Source organism: Trichogramma pretiosum, unplaced genomic scaffold (genome assembly GCF_000599845.2).
Source record: "Trichogramma pretiosum strain Unisexual culture from Peru unplaced genomic scaffold, Tpre_2.0 scaffold89, whole genome shotgun sequence".
NCBI classification, from domain to species: domain Eukaryota; kingdom Metazoa; phylum Arthropoda; class Insecta; order Hymenoptera; family Trichogrammatidae; genus Trichogramma; species Trichogramma pretiosum.
In genome coordinates, this window is record NW_019641656.1 from 221,884 (window position 1) to 237,701 (window position 15,818).

At 39.0% G+C, this 15,818-nt stretch overlaps 2 protein-coding genes across 2 annotated transcripts; one reads left to right on the top strand and one right to left on the bottom strand.

The window, feature by feature from the left end:
• The first annotated feature begins 4,285 nt into the window (after positions 1-4,285).
• Positions 4,286-6,220, top strand: LOC106651721 (leucine-rich repeat extensin-like protein 2). Its single transcript, XM_014370367.2, has 5 exons — positions 4,286-4,309; positions 4,690-4,878; positions 4,952-5,423; positions 5,500-5,688; positions 5,766-6,220. The coding sequence occupies exons 1-5, from the start codon at positions 4,286-4,288 to the stop codon at positions 6,218-6,220; spliced, it is 1,329 nt and encodes a 442-aa protein (XP_014225853.2).
• A 423-nt stretch (positions 6,221-6,643) lies between these two features.
• On the bottom strand, positions 6,644-11,379 carry LOC106651720 (membrane metallo-endopeptidase-like 1; the record flags this gene model as incomplete). The annotated part of the gene is made up of 13 exons (XM_023460128.1): positions 6,644-6,820; positions 6,935-7,111; positions 7,185-7,371; positions 7,438-7,486; positions 7,619-7,677; positions 7,885-7,988; positions 8,055-8,437; positions 9,012-9,300; positions 9,372-10,056; positions 10,884-10,941; positions 11,056-11,112; positions 11,192-11,283; positions 11,366-11,379. Coding segments are annotated over 13 exons (2,331 nt in total), but the record flags the coding sequence as incomplete, so codon positions are not given.
• Positions 11,380-15,818: the final 4,439 nt, after the last annotated feature.

Sequence of the window (15,818 nt, forward strand, 5' to 3'; positions counted from 1 at the left end):
ATTTAATTATGTAAAAAATATTTAAAAATATTCAAAAATAATGTTAATTATTAATTTCTAATTAATTAATTATGTACATTATTAAATAATATGTTCAACAAATAAAATTATATAAAAATCATACAAATTTATATGTTTTATTTGATGTGATTTATTTATTTATTTGTCTGTATTTGTTTTATTTATTTGATTTCATTTAATGTTTTGCCAATCAAATTTATCAAATTTATGTACTATTTTAAGAACATATTTAAAAAAAATGAAAGTAGTTACAATTTATAACCTTTATGTGTATAAAATGATATGTATTTATCAAATATCATTTACAGTAACAAAACCGTGTGGATACATGAATACTCACGAAGATTTTTGGTGTGAACGACAGTTTTGAAAAAAAATTTTATTTAAAAATCGCATAATTTATTCCGAGTATGATGTGGTAGAAATGAATTAATGTATATTGTAATATTTTCTTAAAAACTTTTATTTGAGATATAATAAATAGAAATATGTTTATACTTTTCTCATTTTAATTGAACTGAATTCATGAGCTGGTCTTAATCAAAATTTCTCTTTAGTTCAACGTTAATGTATGGTAATACGAGTGCGTTTAGATGCTCGTTGTGTTGAGTGGATCGGTAATAACTTTGTACTCTCTTCAAAACTGAAAAAGATCGCTCTTCACTACAGTTGGTATACCATCATGCACAAATATATGTATAACGCAGTGTGGAAATTCGGGTATATACTTTGAAAATTATTCTCACAAAATAATTTTGATAAATTTGTACCCATGGGGTTTTCAATTTCGATCGAATTCAAGTAAGATGCGAAGTGCATGCATTTAATGGCGAGGGAGTCATTTAAATCGTGTATACAAGATGAATATTCTCTTTGCTTATTTTTTTTTCTTTTTTTTTTCATAGATAATACAATTATTTCATAGAATTTTGGTCAGAATAAATTTTTTATTTACAAAAAGGCATTAAATCATCTATATTTCAAAGATTTTAAGGTACTCGGAAAAAATTATCAGGGAATATCTCAATCGCGACATCTCACAGAATTAACGTATAAACATTGCAAGTAATAATTTTACGTCCAGAAATAATCCTAGTGCTACTTGATAGATACTTGCTGGATTAATGGCGCTCATAAATCTTGTAAGATAAATCAAATCACCATAGAAATATTTCTCTTCGAGTACTTACAATTGCATAAAGGCAATTGCTGAGGTTCCTTGGGATGTTTGCGGTTATTTAAATGGCTTCATAATTTTTTTAATTTAGGGGTGGCAATAACTTATAGACTTACAGGTGGCAAATACCCTTAATCATTGAGTTATATTTTTACCGTTAACAATGGTGCAATTACGCATTGCTTTCTTCAGATTTAAGTTTTACATTCGATATTATAATGCTACTAAGGGGAAGGTACGGTTCCGTATGATTGATTTTTTCCATTTTTCGAAGTACTGTATTTTACTATAGGATAAAAAAAAAATACCTCATTTTTGCAAAGTACATGTGAAAATGCATGATAGCAAGAGTATGCTGTGAAAGTTCCATCCAAAAATGTTCATATTTAAGAGACCTGCAGATAATGACAGATTTTGCATAACGATATTCTTATTCCTGCCCTTTGGAGTACTTAAAGTATGTCCAAATATAAGCATCAGCCCAAAATTTTAGCATGATCCTATGTACATATAAATGTGCAAAGCGTACTTTCGTTTGCAATAAATTAATGCCTTGGATATTTATTTTTTAACTCATGCCTTTTTTATAGAATGATTGTTAAGTATTAGTTCAGTTTACCTTGGACAAGGCATAAGTGCATATAGTAGCCTTAAATGTACAGGTCTAGGCTCGAATTGTAAAAAAAATAATTCGAGGATATTAATTTTTTAACATTATGCCCTTGAGCAGTATGAAATTGATTGTCTACAATAGTTGATAAAAAATATTGGCATAAGTGCAGGTAGTAGCAACCCAATATAATGCGCTGAAAAGGTGAGCATTTCTCAAAAGTCGTTTTTAGGATAATCCTTTCTAAACTTATGCCATTTTTCTGAGAAGTAGAAAACTATTAAATACTATTCAAATGCATAAGTTAAAAAATTAATATTCTCGAATTATTTTTTTTTTACATTTTGAGCCTAGACCTGTACATTTAAGACTACTATGTGCACTTATGCCTTGTTCAAGATGAGCTGGGCTAATAGTTTACAATCATTATATCAAAGAGGCATAAGTTTAAAAATAAATATCCAAGTCTCAATTTATTGCGAATGCGCCTAGACATTTTTATGTACATAGGATGACGCTTAAATTTTGGATTCATACTTGTGTTTGGACATACTTTAAGTACTCCAAGGGGCATAAGTAAGAAAATCGTTATGCCCAATCTGTCATCATCTGTCGGTCTATAACCCTTTGAGATGTAATTTACGAAAAAGTCTTGAAAATTCTGGAGACTTATTACAGGATCATCTGACACAAAAAATTCAAAATGAGTTAATTAGTTTGATGTAATTAAAAGTTAAAAAATCGCTTACTTCAATTTTGCTCGGATGTGCTCGAATTCCTTTATAAAGTTTTTCACAATACCTGCATGGGTTTTTTCTTCATTGGTTTCGTTCAACTCTATTTAATTTTTTTTAGCTGATAATTATTTCCTCGATCTATTTTTCTCTCACATTTTCTCGCCTCATTGAATTAGTCTGATTAATCATCTTTATTCATATTCTCCCGATAGCTTAACCATTTTAGTTTATTTCAATGTTTCAAATATTTCAATTTGTAAATATGCACAAAAGAAGAAAATTTTTTCCAAATTTAACACAGTTTCAAAGAAAATTACATCGATTCTATCCCACTTCTGACAATTGTAGCAATAATAATATGCGTAGTTCTGTTAAAAACTTTTATAAATCTTATTTGATTACAAATAGCGTTAAAATAGCAACATAAAAAAAGAATTGAATAATAAGAATACCTGTATATTAGGGTAGAGCAATATTTTTTTTTATCGATGAATAATAGTAATCAAAGCTATTTATTTGACACGAAAAATGTGCAAACTTAATTAGAATCTTAAAAAAAAGTTTCTGCCCACAAAAAGTTATGGCAAATGAGCAATTGAACATATTTTCACCATTAAAAAATCAAAATTTCTTGCCCAAAATTTTAGTGACTTTAAACTTCGCTTTTTACTTACTTTCACTAAAATCGATATACACTTGAAATAATTGACACAGAATAACTTATGCGCAATATGATAACTATGGCGCATTTTCATATTTATTTCGAGTGTATGTTTTAAATAAAAATTTAATCAAGGGCTTTTACCACGAGACAATATTTTTCTCGTGTTACAAATTCGGTTATTATTTGATTATGTTTAATATTCAAATAGCTCATAGCTTAACATTAGTCTAGTTAAAAAAAATTAAAGTAAATGTACCGTGATGCAGAATTTTATGATCTTATTTAATATCCGGCTTCGAAATTGAGATTGATGTATTATTTGAAACTTGTTAGCAACGAGAAAACTGTTTTATTTAGTTTATAAAAACAGCTGAGCATAATCACTGAACGAAAAAATTTCAATGGATTATTTGATTGGTTTTCATCTCGCCTTTTGAATTATGCCATATTTAAATGTTCAAAGTTTTTCATTTCGCTGAAGTATAGCATTTTTTGTGGGATGCGTTTTTGTAGTTTAAAATTTAATAAATCGACTTCACTTGAGTCATTTAGAAAATTGTTTGCTATTTACCATCCTCTTACCTATGAGGTGACACTCGACGCTTTATAAGGGACAATAGTCAATGACAACGTAAACGTGTTGCTCTGCGATCAAAAATACAGATTTTTTCATGAATTAAACAAACTGCCTACAAAATTTCACTTAACCGTGAGCAAAAAAATGCCAATTTAAGAATATTTTCGACTCGACTTCTTACCTCAACGACCTCTTATACAATGATAGCGGTACACGCCGCATATTTGATCACGCGCAATGTCATGGTGCCCGCCTGCTCTCTCTCTCTCTCTCAGCTGAGCAAGACGAGCACGCGTTATACATTATTATGCGCTATTACATTATATCATTACGTATACGAATTTCGATAGCTTATCCCGGTATCGTTACTACAGAGATGAGATGAGCGCGCGGGCGGAGAGGAGGAGGAAGACGATACCGATTTTTTTCTAGTATAAAAGCTGGGCGTCTGGCCGGATAAAATCATTCAGTGCTCCAACAGCAAACAACCAACAACAACATGAAGTCCACTCTTCTGGTTTTGGTGAGTTTGTCTAGGAGGCCTAGTCTTCTCCGCTTACATTTATACGTAAAAGGGGCTCGTCGTAGAAATTTATTTCGAATCAGTGAATCTTGTGGTTTTCGAGGAATAAATTTTGTGCCTCGGATCAAGTGTGATTTACATAATACAGTTTTACGGATTAGTGTGAATAGAACGAAATTAAGTAATTGTTAAATCACGAGTTTACAAGTGTTCGTTTGATAAAAAATTTGAGATTGATTTGAGATTTGTCGAGTCCATCGATGGCGAGGTGCTTCTGATTAATTGCAGTGAAATACGATCGCTTGATACTGCAACATGACGAATAAAATCATCTACAGTTACGAGCCGAATACTTAATACTATTTTCTCTCCTTCCACAGGCCCTCTTCGCCGTTTCGGCATTCGCCGACATCCTCCCCGGAGATCCGCGTTACGGTACCGCGTACCACCGTGAGCACCATCATGCTCATCACGAGCAAGAGGTAGGATACCCCGTCCACGAAACACCCAAGGGCAGCTTCGAACTTCCATCAACCAGCTACGGAACTCCATTCAAACCAGAAAGCAGTGTAAGTGTGAAATTGTCTAAGTGGAAATTTCGATATCAGCAAGTGAATCATTGTCATTTTTCTTTGTCAACAGGACAACCACCACTACGAAGTCCAAAAAGTAGCTCCAGTCCCACATGAAGTATACGGACCACCAAAACAATTCGCACCAGCACCAGCACCAGTGCCAGTCCCAGCTCCAGCTCCAGTCCACTACGAGCCAGCACCAGCTCCAGCCCCAGCTCCAGTCCACTACGAGCCAGCCCCAGCACCAGCCCCAGCTCCAGTCCACTACGAGCCAGCCCCAGCACCAGTCCACACATACGTGCCAGTGCAGACTCCAGCCCCAGCTCCAGTCCACTACGTGCCAGTCCAGGCTCCAGCTCCAACCCATGTGCCACACCAAGTCTATGGACCACCAAAGGCCCTCCCAAGCCACCCCGCTCCAGTGCCAAGCCACCCAGCCCCAGTGCCAAGCCACCCAGCCCCAGTTCCAAGCCACCCGGCCCCAGTTCCAAGCTACCCAGCTCCACAACACCCAGCTCCAGCCTTCCCATCCAAACCTCGTAAGTATTGATATAAATTTATAAAAATTCATACACCTAAGTTTCAAATTTTAAACTATAAATTGTTTTCTTCTAGTCCCAAGCTTCCAGCTCCCAAGCTTCCAGCTTCCAAGCTTCCAGGTCCCAAGCCAGCAGCTCGGACAAATCGCCAACCACTTCACCTCCAAACTGAACAACAACCAGTTCTCTCAAAAGCTCAACAACAACCACTTCTCCCAGAAGCTCAACAACAACCACTTCTCCCAAAAGCTTAACCAAAAATTGGGTTAGTATTAAAGAACAAATTTTCAAGGTAACAACTATTCGAATGATGCTAAATGATTTTTATTGTTTGATTTCCAGGCGGTCTGATGAACGCACTCCCAATGTTGCCCCAGATCCGTTTCCCATCTTTCATGAAGCAAGCTCCAGTCCAGCAATACTTGCCTGGCCCAGCACCACAAGCTCACCCACAACCAGCACCACAGCCCCCCAAGGTATACGTGCCACTCCCAGCCCCAGTCCCAGCACCAGCTCCAGTCCAGAAGCCAACCATCGTCTACGTGCCAGCCTCAACCCCAGCTCCAGTCCAACAAAAGCCAACCATCGTCTACGTGCAAGCCTCGACCCCAGCTCCAGTCCAACAAAAGCCAACCTACGTGTACGTGCAGCAGCCAGCTCCAGTCGCCCCAAGCCACCAAATTACTGGATCCTCCCAGACCACCTCCGAGCACCACGAGCAGCACCACGTCGTTGAACACCACCAACAGACCACCAACCAACAAGCCACAGACTCCAATGGTGGATACCTCTACTAAATAGTTATTAAGTAAATTAATTTAAGTAGGAATGCTTATAAATGTACAAAAGTAGAGTGATAAACATGTTTGATAATTTTGAGTGATTATTTCACTTGTATTCATGATAATAATAATATCACGAGGCATGGATGAGTCTCGTATAACGATTGTAATATATGACGATGACATCCGATCCTAATCTTGTTGATTATTATTTTATCGGATGTAAAAAAACAAAACATAGGAACAATAAAATCTATTATTTTTCCATAAACAATCGCTTGTTGTATTAAAAAAAAAAATATTATCCACCCCTCCACATCTGCGAACTCGACTTTCGCTCCATAAAGTTCTCAATATACATAATTTTTTTCATCTTATTCAAAAATATAGAAGATATCGTACATGCTATAATCAACAACAACATGCCGGTCGTGGTCATCACCAGAGCTGGCACTTTTTTTTGGGATTCATCGGCGAGCCCACGGGACAGCTGAAGGCCCGACTGAAGTGCTCGGAATTGCGCAATACCTGCTGCAGCCTCACGCGGCCAGGACAGTGGGAGTGTTGCGAAATCCAGATCAGCAGCCCGTCATCGGTTAAGGAGTCACACCACATCTGTAAAAAAATCAAGTCAACTTTCATCGATCTTACTTATCGTTGGGTTTATATTTTAGCTCGCTTGAAAAACATTTCGAAAAAATGTCACGACACATGAACGGGATTATTTACGTGTGCGTAGCTCAGAAAGAAGAGCTGCTCGTGAGTGAAATTGCCGAACCCGGTGAGCAGCGGTTCGTCGCCGTGCTTGGACTTCCAGATCCGATAGGCCTCGTAGGCCTGCCTCAGACCGCCGTTGTCGGCTATGTTCTCGCTAAGCGTGAGCTTGCCGTTGACGTACTTGTCGATCTGAACCGAAAAATTTCATCGTTGCCATAAATCGTCACCCTCAAAATGTGTCACAGTGTATTGATGCACGCACCTCAGGAAGGTAGTAATCGTCATATTGTTCGACGAAGCAGGTCGCTTTGGTCGTGTATCTGGCGATCGTCTCGTTGCTCCACCACTGCTTGAGATTGCCGGCGCTGTCGAAATGCCGGCCCTCGACGTCGAAACCGTGAGTCGTCTCGTGACCAAGTACACTGCCCATAGCTCCATAATTCAGGGCTCTGGGAGAAAAAAAAAATGAATCGTAAGCGGTTTTACGGCGGGTCGGTGAGACGAGCGACACTTACTCGAGACCCAGGCCGTAAAAGGGAAACCGCAGGATTCCAACAGGAATTTCTATGGGTTTTTATTTTTCGCACGCAATGCACGATACACCAGAGAATGAGCAGCAGAAAAGGAGTAGTGAATTATGTTTTTTTAAATTATAAAATAGCAGAGAATATTATATGATAGTACTCGTATGTATACCTATTAAATTCGTTGTAATAAGAGCAAGGGCATTGACCGTGATTGGGTCCATGAACCAGCTGCAAAATATAACTTTTTTTATCAGTCTTTTGGCATTTGTATCTGTTCTGCGCAAGCTTATTGTGAAAGTAAAAAATGAAATTCAGACTGTTTACTTGAATGAATATAAGGAGCTTAAACAATTTAGAAAAAAGACTCAAACCAAGCAAACTCTAGAAAAGCCTTGAGGCATTTGATTGCAATGAAGAAAAGAGAGAAAAGATTACTTGTCGTGTGTATCGTTTTTCGACAAATTCATCAATGTCTTGATGTTCTTGGCGCGTATTATCTGCAGCATGTTGTCGAAATAGGTGTCCTTTGTGATATTGATCTGTGTCAAGAAGAGCTCGTCATTTATTACAAATGCAATTCACAAAACAAAGAAAGGAACAATTACCCCTCCGTAATACTCGTCCAGCCGTCCATCCTCGAACAGCCAATCGGGAAAACCGATGAGGGACTTCATCTTGTGAATTTTTTCGAGCGTCGCCAACTTCGTGGCTTCGTCCATCCAGTCGATGTCCTTCAGCACGAAATCCACGAAGGACCGCTTGATGTTTTCGAGCATTTCGGCGACGTGGTCGGGCGAGAACGTGGGCTCGGCGAAGAGCCAAGCCACCGCCATACCCATCAGCTCCTTGACCGATTCCGAGCAGTGGATCGAGCGGGCCTTGCGCTGGCCCAGTCCCGTCTCGTCCTTGAGGATATTCGAGATTCTGCGCAGCCCCCAGGACGTGTGTTGCACGCAGTGCACGACGACCCTCAACCAGACCATCGTCTCTGTCGTGCAATGGAGATTAATCGCAAAAGAATTTTATACGGAAAATTCAAAGTGATATCAATGATTTATCATTTTCTTTAGGTAATGAGTTTTTTTTTGACCAAGTAAAAAAATTTTATAAAGTTTTTATAAAATTATCGCTTTATAAAAACTTTATAAAAACTTTATAAAAAAATCGAAAATTTTGTTTCTTTTATAAAGTTTTTATAAAGCGATAATTTTATAAAATCGATTTTATAAAAACTTTATAAAATTTTTTTACTTGGGTGATTTCTCTAACGGAAATTATCTTTTGTTATAAAATGTTATTTACTTTTAAAATTTTTTATTAACTTTTAGTAAATTTTATTAATTGATAAAAACATTCGGATTTCTTAATTTTTTGATAAAGAAGTGTGACTATCTTCAAAAGGATCGGACCAATACTTTTTACGTTACATTTCTTACCGATTCATACCGATGTCATTTTGATAAATCGCTGTTTCAAGATACATTTTTCATCTCTCGAAATGACATTTTTCACATCGGGGAAAAAACGTAAATCAATTAAGTATGCGTATGAGTCTCGATTACCCAAGAGCTGCTCGTCCGTTGACGACAGCACGAGCGCGATCTCCTGCAGAAACTCGAGATCGCCAACGTAGACTTTGTGCTGGGTCAGATCGAAGTCGATCTCCAGCCCTCGGAGCAGCTCCTCGACGAAGGGCCGCCACAGCGGCCTCGGCACGATCGACTTATTGACGGATCTCACGTAGTCGTCGGTCAGCCTCTGCAGCTCGTCCAGCAGCATGTAGTTCGCGTCATCGACCTCCTCTGGTTTGTCGCTGAAGTCGCTCGACTTGTTAGCGTATCTACTGTTGATCTATCGAAGAATAAAGTGAAAAAAATTAATTTTTACATATCGAACGGAAAAATTCCGTATGAGAATCTCACTTTATTCGTGACCCCTGCAAAATTGACGACCTGATCCACGAGATCGGTCATCTTGGCTATTGTTGCGTTGTCAAATTTTTCGGGCGACTTGCAGCTGTAGAGCGAGTCGCTCGTCCCGTTGCCGACAACGTGCTTGAGCAACTCGACCAAGTAGAGCTTCTCCATCGCGGAGACAGTCTCGTTGCTGCTCTTGCTGTCTCTGGTTAGATCGTCCTCCTCCAAGACGCTCCTGTCGCGCGGGAAGGGCGTGTGCGCGCGATCCGGCAAATCGAGCAACAGTAATTTCTGTCTGTTGTCGCGCGGATCGGCGTGGACTTCCAGCCCGAAGAACATGTCGGACCATAGCAGCCTCTTGACCCGCGCCATCTGCTTGACGAAGTCCTCGCTGCCATCGTCTTGGCCACTGATTATTTGCCTCGGCACCCGAGGCAGTCCCAGCTCGGCCAACAAATCGAAGAGAGGCTCGAGGCCCAGTTTGTACTGGGCCTGTACGTCGAGGCAGCTGAAGTACAGAATCTGGGCCTCCTTCACGGCCCGGGGTACTTCCGGTCTACGCTCGGTGAAGTTCTGCGCCATGAGGTCGGGTATGCGTCGCAAAATACGAGTTTGTCGTTCTGATAACCAATTTTGCGATCGGTCGCCGTCGGGGATAGGATGCGACTCCGGCCATCTGCCGCACACGTATCTAACATTTGGAATGCATAATACGTAATTTAAGGGGAGGCTCTCATGAGACTCGATCAAAAAATCGATTTTTTTTGCTTACTTAGTTAGCAAATGTCCCGTAGAATACACCCCCGAAACCCTTTTTACCAAAATCGATTTAGTTAAAAAGTTATAGGCCAAAAACCGAAGCTGTCTTTTTACGAGGAAACGATATTTGTATGTATGTAAATTCACTTTCTAAAACTTTAAACGCGTTTTTCTCGAAACTATGATTTCGGAATCGGGCGGCAAGATATCTCGAAAAGTACTGCACTTAGAGATACGCTTTTTTTTTATTTTAAAGCTAATTAAATTGTCTGGAGGTTGAACCTATAAAATTAAAAATTTTTTCATTATTATTACTTTTTATAGCCCTTAAAAGAGCCAAAAAAGGGCAAAAAAAAAGAAATTTTTTTTCCGAAGTCCGCCATTTTATCAATTTTTAATTTTTTTGCAATTATTTAGGTTCAACCTCCAGCAAATGTCATCTAGTTTAAGAGGAACTTCGCATTTTTAGTTTCGGGCAAAAACTGAAGGCGCTAGCTTGCCGCCCGTTGAGATACCTTTTTTTAACACGACCTCCACCAAACGCTGCTAGGCGATAAATAATTCGATATTTTGGTCTGAAAAAATTTGTAAATATAGTTGAATACATACTTTATAAGTACCAAAAAACTTGACTACATTATTCACTTCGTTCCACGGAAAAAAAATCACGAAAAACACGTCATTTTTGAGGCGCTAGATGAGAGCCTGCCCTTAAATAATTGAATCGTAAATGTTACTAGCATTATGAATATTACTCACTTATGAAAATCATCGCACGGATCTACGGACGTATTCATGGACTCTTTCAAGCTCGAAGCTAAGTAATAAAAATTGAAACAATAAGAAGTTTACTTCTTCGAGATAGCTCCCGCACACGCACGCGTGTGTGGAGTGTCGTATGTAGTGCAGGGGCACTTTGTTATACACTCACCCATTCGCACGCATTCCTCGTTGTCGCACAAAACCACGGGCTTGCTGAACTTGGCATCTAGAAGCATTTTTTACGACGATGTTGATAACATACGATGCGGTGTTTTTTATCGTGACGTCCGATAACGTATACTTACACATCGCGCCGAGAGTCAGACACGCCATCGTCAACGCCGTGAACGGGAGGACAACGAAAAGCAACGGTAATATTCTACGATGCTTTTTGAAACTGCATGTATTTTTTTACGTGACAAAATTATAAACGATCTTTCGTATGTAATAATACTAATGCGATTCGTGTGTATACGTACAAGGATTTTTTCGATTTCACGTCTACGAATTTTTTTGGCCTCGTCCTTTTGACGTAGTCTCCAGCAGCGGCGGCCGAGTACCCATCGACATCGTCATCGTTGTAGCTATTATTATTATAACTATCGTAAGGATGGGTGACGACGACGACGGCGGCTTCGGTCGGATGATCGCTCATTATATCGGGGTAGATGATTCAGTGACTGATTGACCAAAGTGGCAGGCGACGGCTCGCATCAGAGAACGACGAGCGAACTAAATATGATAATATCGAATTTTTTTCTCTCGCGTCCAAATGAGCGACAGATGTCATGGTGCACACGAGTAAGGGCAGATCGATCGAAATATTAGATGGCTCGAGGACTAAGCTTTTCCTTTCTTTTATTACTGTACTTGCTATCTACGCTTCATCGCTTGGAAAAATTACTGTCTTTTTTGCAATTTTCTTTTTTGTATCCGTACATTATCTACAGGTGTTTATGACCCATAAAAAAAGTTATTTTCTCCGACTAAAGGATATGAACCTGTAACAATATCGATACATACCTTCGATTGGCCAATGTTTGCTATTGGTTGAATGCATCTGGATCGCAAGTATAGTACAAAACCACAAGCTATACCTGCAACGCGTAATGCAGCTTGCACTGCCTTTTTTCTCTTTCTCATTACGTCGAGGACGTTCATGCAAACGTTTTGATAAAGTAAATTTTCACTGCAATAATATATGTAACCCATCAAATTCTGGAACATCACCTGTTCTTTTGGCGAAAATGCGCGCGATCTCGATGAATGTCGGGCTGACCACTGTGCTGTTCCACTTGTCCGATGTATTGTTTGGATGCATCACTTAATTATCAGACAATGATCGTGCGAGCCCTTTTTCCCATCGATTTCTTCATCTTCGACATCTACGCTAGGCCGGAGTGAAAAAAATCTTTTCACGTCGTTCGTCTTGTAATAGCCAATAGAACGTTACTATGACGTAAAAAAACTTATCCTATATATTACTCCTTGAAAACTTTTTAAACGTTTTTGCGTCCCCAATTTTTCTGATTTCGATTTCTAAAAAAAAAAAAACATATATATATATATATAATATATATATATCCAAAAAATTGGTCGTTTTTTACGATTTCGCACGTTTTAAGCCTTTTTTACATTTTTTACACATTCTTCTTTTGTGGCGTGCACCAAGAGCCCGTTCTGGCCTCTGTTGGAACTTCTTCGGGAAATTTTTTTTCTCCTGTTCTCGCGGATGAGTTTGTGGCGAATAACTTGAACGTGTCGACCTGGTGCACCGAGTCCCCGTTCTGGCCCTCGTTGGAACTTCTTCAGGGAATTTTTTCGTTCTCCTGTTCTCGTGGATGAGTTTGTGGTGGAGATCTTGAACGCGTCGACCTGGTGCACCGAGTCCCCGTTCTGGCACCTGTTGAAACTTCTTCGGGGAATTTTTTTGTTCTCCTGTTCTCGCGGATGAGTTTGTGGCGAAGAACTTGAACTTTCTTTTATTTGTTGATTCTAATAAAAATTCATTAATCCCATATTCGAAAACAATATATCAAACTAGACTTTCGACCAAGAAAAAAATGTACATTTGAAAATTATTATTTATCTTAAAGTAATGTAAAAGAAAAAGATATTAATGTTTATGAATTAAAAGCAGACAAGTTAGTTATTTAAGTATATAATTACAGATAAGTCAAGTGAACGGGTACAATGATCTTTAGTATTTGTCTGTATTCTGTGAAAAATTTTCATCGCTAAAATGAAAATTAAAAAATTCAGGCCATGGAAATTTTTTATCAGAAACCTTTATTATGTCGACTATAGCGTAAACGATTGCTTTCTTTAAGGAAACACACCTGTGTTTATGCCTATAAATGCAAAAGCATGAAAATTAAGGATTAATATTAAAATTTTTTGTTTCGGAAGATACCATATGTTTTTGCAGGTTTTTGTACAACAAAAAATATGTCTGTGGATCCTATTATTATTAAAATTCATCCAGGATACATATATATTGACTTGTAATTTTTAAGTCCTTGTCAAGATGATTTTGATAATATTTAATCAATATTTAATCAATGATCCTTTAGGTCTCAAAATTTTTATAATTAAATTCTTTTCCACTCAAGTGTAGCAGATTTTTTATTTAGTTATTTTTTAAATCTACTAATCTCCAAATTTTTTATAGACCTATTTCGACGTACAAATTAAAGCCCTTTTAGAAAGTCACTGTACTATATTTAAGACGAGAAGGAGAAATGATGTTTCGTTCAGTTAAATCTATCAAGTTCTTGGGTTATTTTGTATTCAATGAATCATGACCAATTACATAATATATCGATAAACATGATTCTATTATATTCTATTATGTTTCAACATCTAAATTTGTTCAAAATTTAAATATTTCATAAATATGTCTTATAATATTCTTACTCCTCCAATATTTCTTACAATTTCTTTGAAACAATCTGAGACCGAGCGAGCGTTAGCGAGCGAGGAACGCCGCTAGTTTTTATTATCGATCGCGTCTTCCCTAACAGAAATGATCATTTCATCCACAAATTTGTAAAAATCATTCTTCAACGATCAATTTAGGGTAGCATGTCAGGTTTATCAAAAGTCAAGTATGCAAACAATTTACGCATAATTTTGTTTGAGTTTAGCAATGAAGCACCGTCATGATCAAAGATGTAATGATATTTAACACCATGGGCTTGGGGTGATTCGAATCATTTCAGCATAATTTTTATTGTTTAAAGGTATTTACAATTGTCAATCATCATCACTTTTCGAATTTTTCAAAAGCAAAATCTTTGCGAATAGCGTGTACTGTCCTCTGGTGGTATAGCAAATATGATTTTTGCCCGAATTTTTTCTCGCATTTCTCGCAACCGTAATCTTTGCGACCCTCGTGTACCGTTTTTTGGTGCTTCAACAAATCCGATTTATATCCAAATTTTCTCTCGCAATAGTCGCATCCATAATCTTTTCGACCTTCATGGACCACTTTTTGGTGCTTCAACAAATCCGATTTATATCCAAATTTTCTCTCGCACTTGTCGCATCTGTAATCTTTGCGACCCTCATGGACTGCCTTTTGGTGCTTCAATAAATCTGATTTACTCGCACATTTCCTCTCACAATTTTCGCACGAGTAATCCTTGCGACGATCGTGAACTCTCTTTTGGTGTTGCGACGATTCTGATTTAGTTCCAAATTTCTTTTCACACCTGTCGCATGCGAAATCTTTGCGACCTTCATGTATGACCTTTATGGCTCTCTTAAGGGCTTTGCCCAAGTGCTAAACCAGCCGGGTCCGAGTTTTTCATAACCACCCGAGAGTCGGTAACTTGTCGACTTTTGTCGACAAGGCTAAGTAGCTGGTTACTGCTAATTGTCGGCTCTTGGGTTGCCAGCCCAAGAGTTCGCTTTGTCGTTGGCGCAATGAATAGTAACAGAAACTTCTGTGGATCAAGTGATCCACCGCTGGCGGACCCTCGGGTCAATCGGATCGCCAGCCCAGCGGCAGCAAATACGCGAGATGATGCCGAAGCACCAGAGGCAGAAAGGGCAGCAGTAAATTTCACCTGTACTGTCTGCAGCAGAGTTTTTACCACGCAGCGTGGACTTAGTGTACATTTCCGACAACACCCGAATGAAGCCAATGCGCGGATTGAGATATCGAGTAGAGGAAAACATTGGAAAGAAGATGAGATGCAATTACTTGCGAAGGAGGAGGCGCGGGCGGCGATTGATGGAGTTCACTTCATCAATAAGCACCTCTGCCGACGCTTTAATGTTGATCTTGTGAGGGTCCAAGGCCTTCGAAGGAAAGACACCTATAAGCAGATGGTACGTGACTACAAAGCCGTGCTGCAGGCCTCAAGTGACGCAAATGACAATACCTTAGCGTCCTCCTCATCTTCTAGCGTAGAGGTCATCGTTACGCCACGGAACATCGATTCCAATAATAATGAAGTGGACGGCAGTTCGTCCGGCTGCGATTCTTTCAGGCAACGCTCGATCTTCGAAGCGATTGGTGCCTTGATTCGCAGATCGGCGAACATTACCACGCACAAGGCTGATGTAATTAGGGGCATCGCCGAAGCCGTCCTAAGGGAAGACCAAATTTCATCTGTCGATGTCTGTGTATGGCTCGACCAGGTCTTCCCTTCCTCTACTACGCCTTATCCTCGTCGTCGGTGTTATAGCCGGCGACAGAGGAAGAAGATCTCGAAGCGAAGGGCTTCTGACGGGTGGAGAAAGAGGCGAAGAGAGTACGCAAAGATGCAGGAGCTGTTTGGCAGCAAAATGTCAGCAGCCGCGAAATTAGTCCTGGATGGCCCTATTAGGTCGGTGTTCCCTTCGATGGAGGAGATGGTTTCTTTTTGGGAGCCAATTCTCACTACTCCTTCGAAGGAGCTTGACGGTGTCACAGCCGTCGAGAAT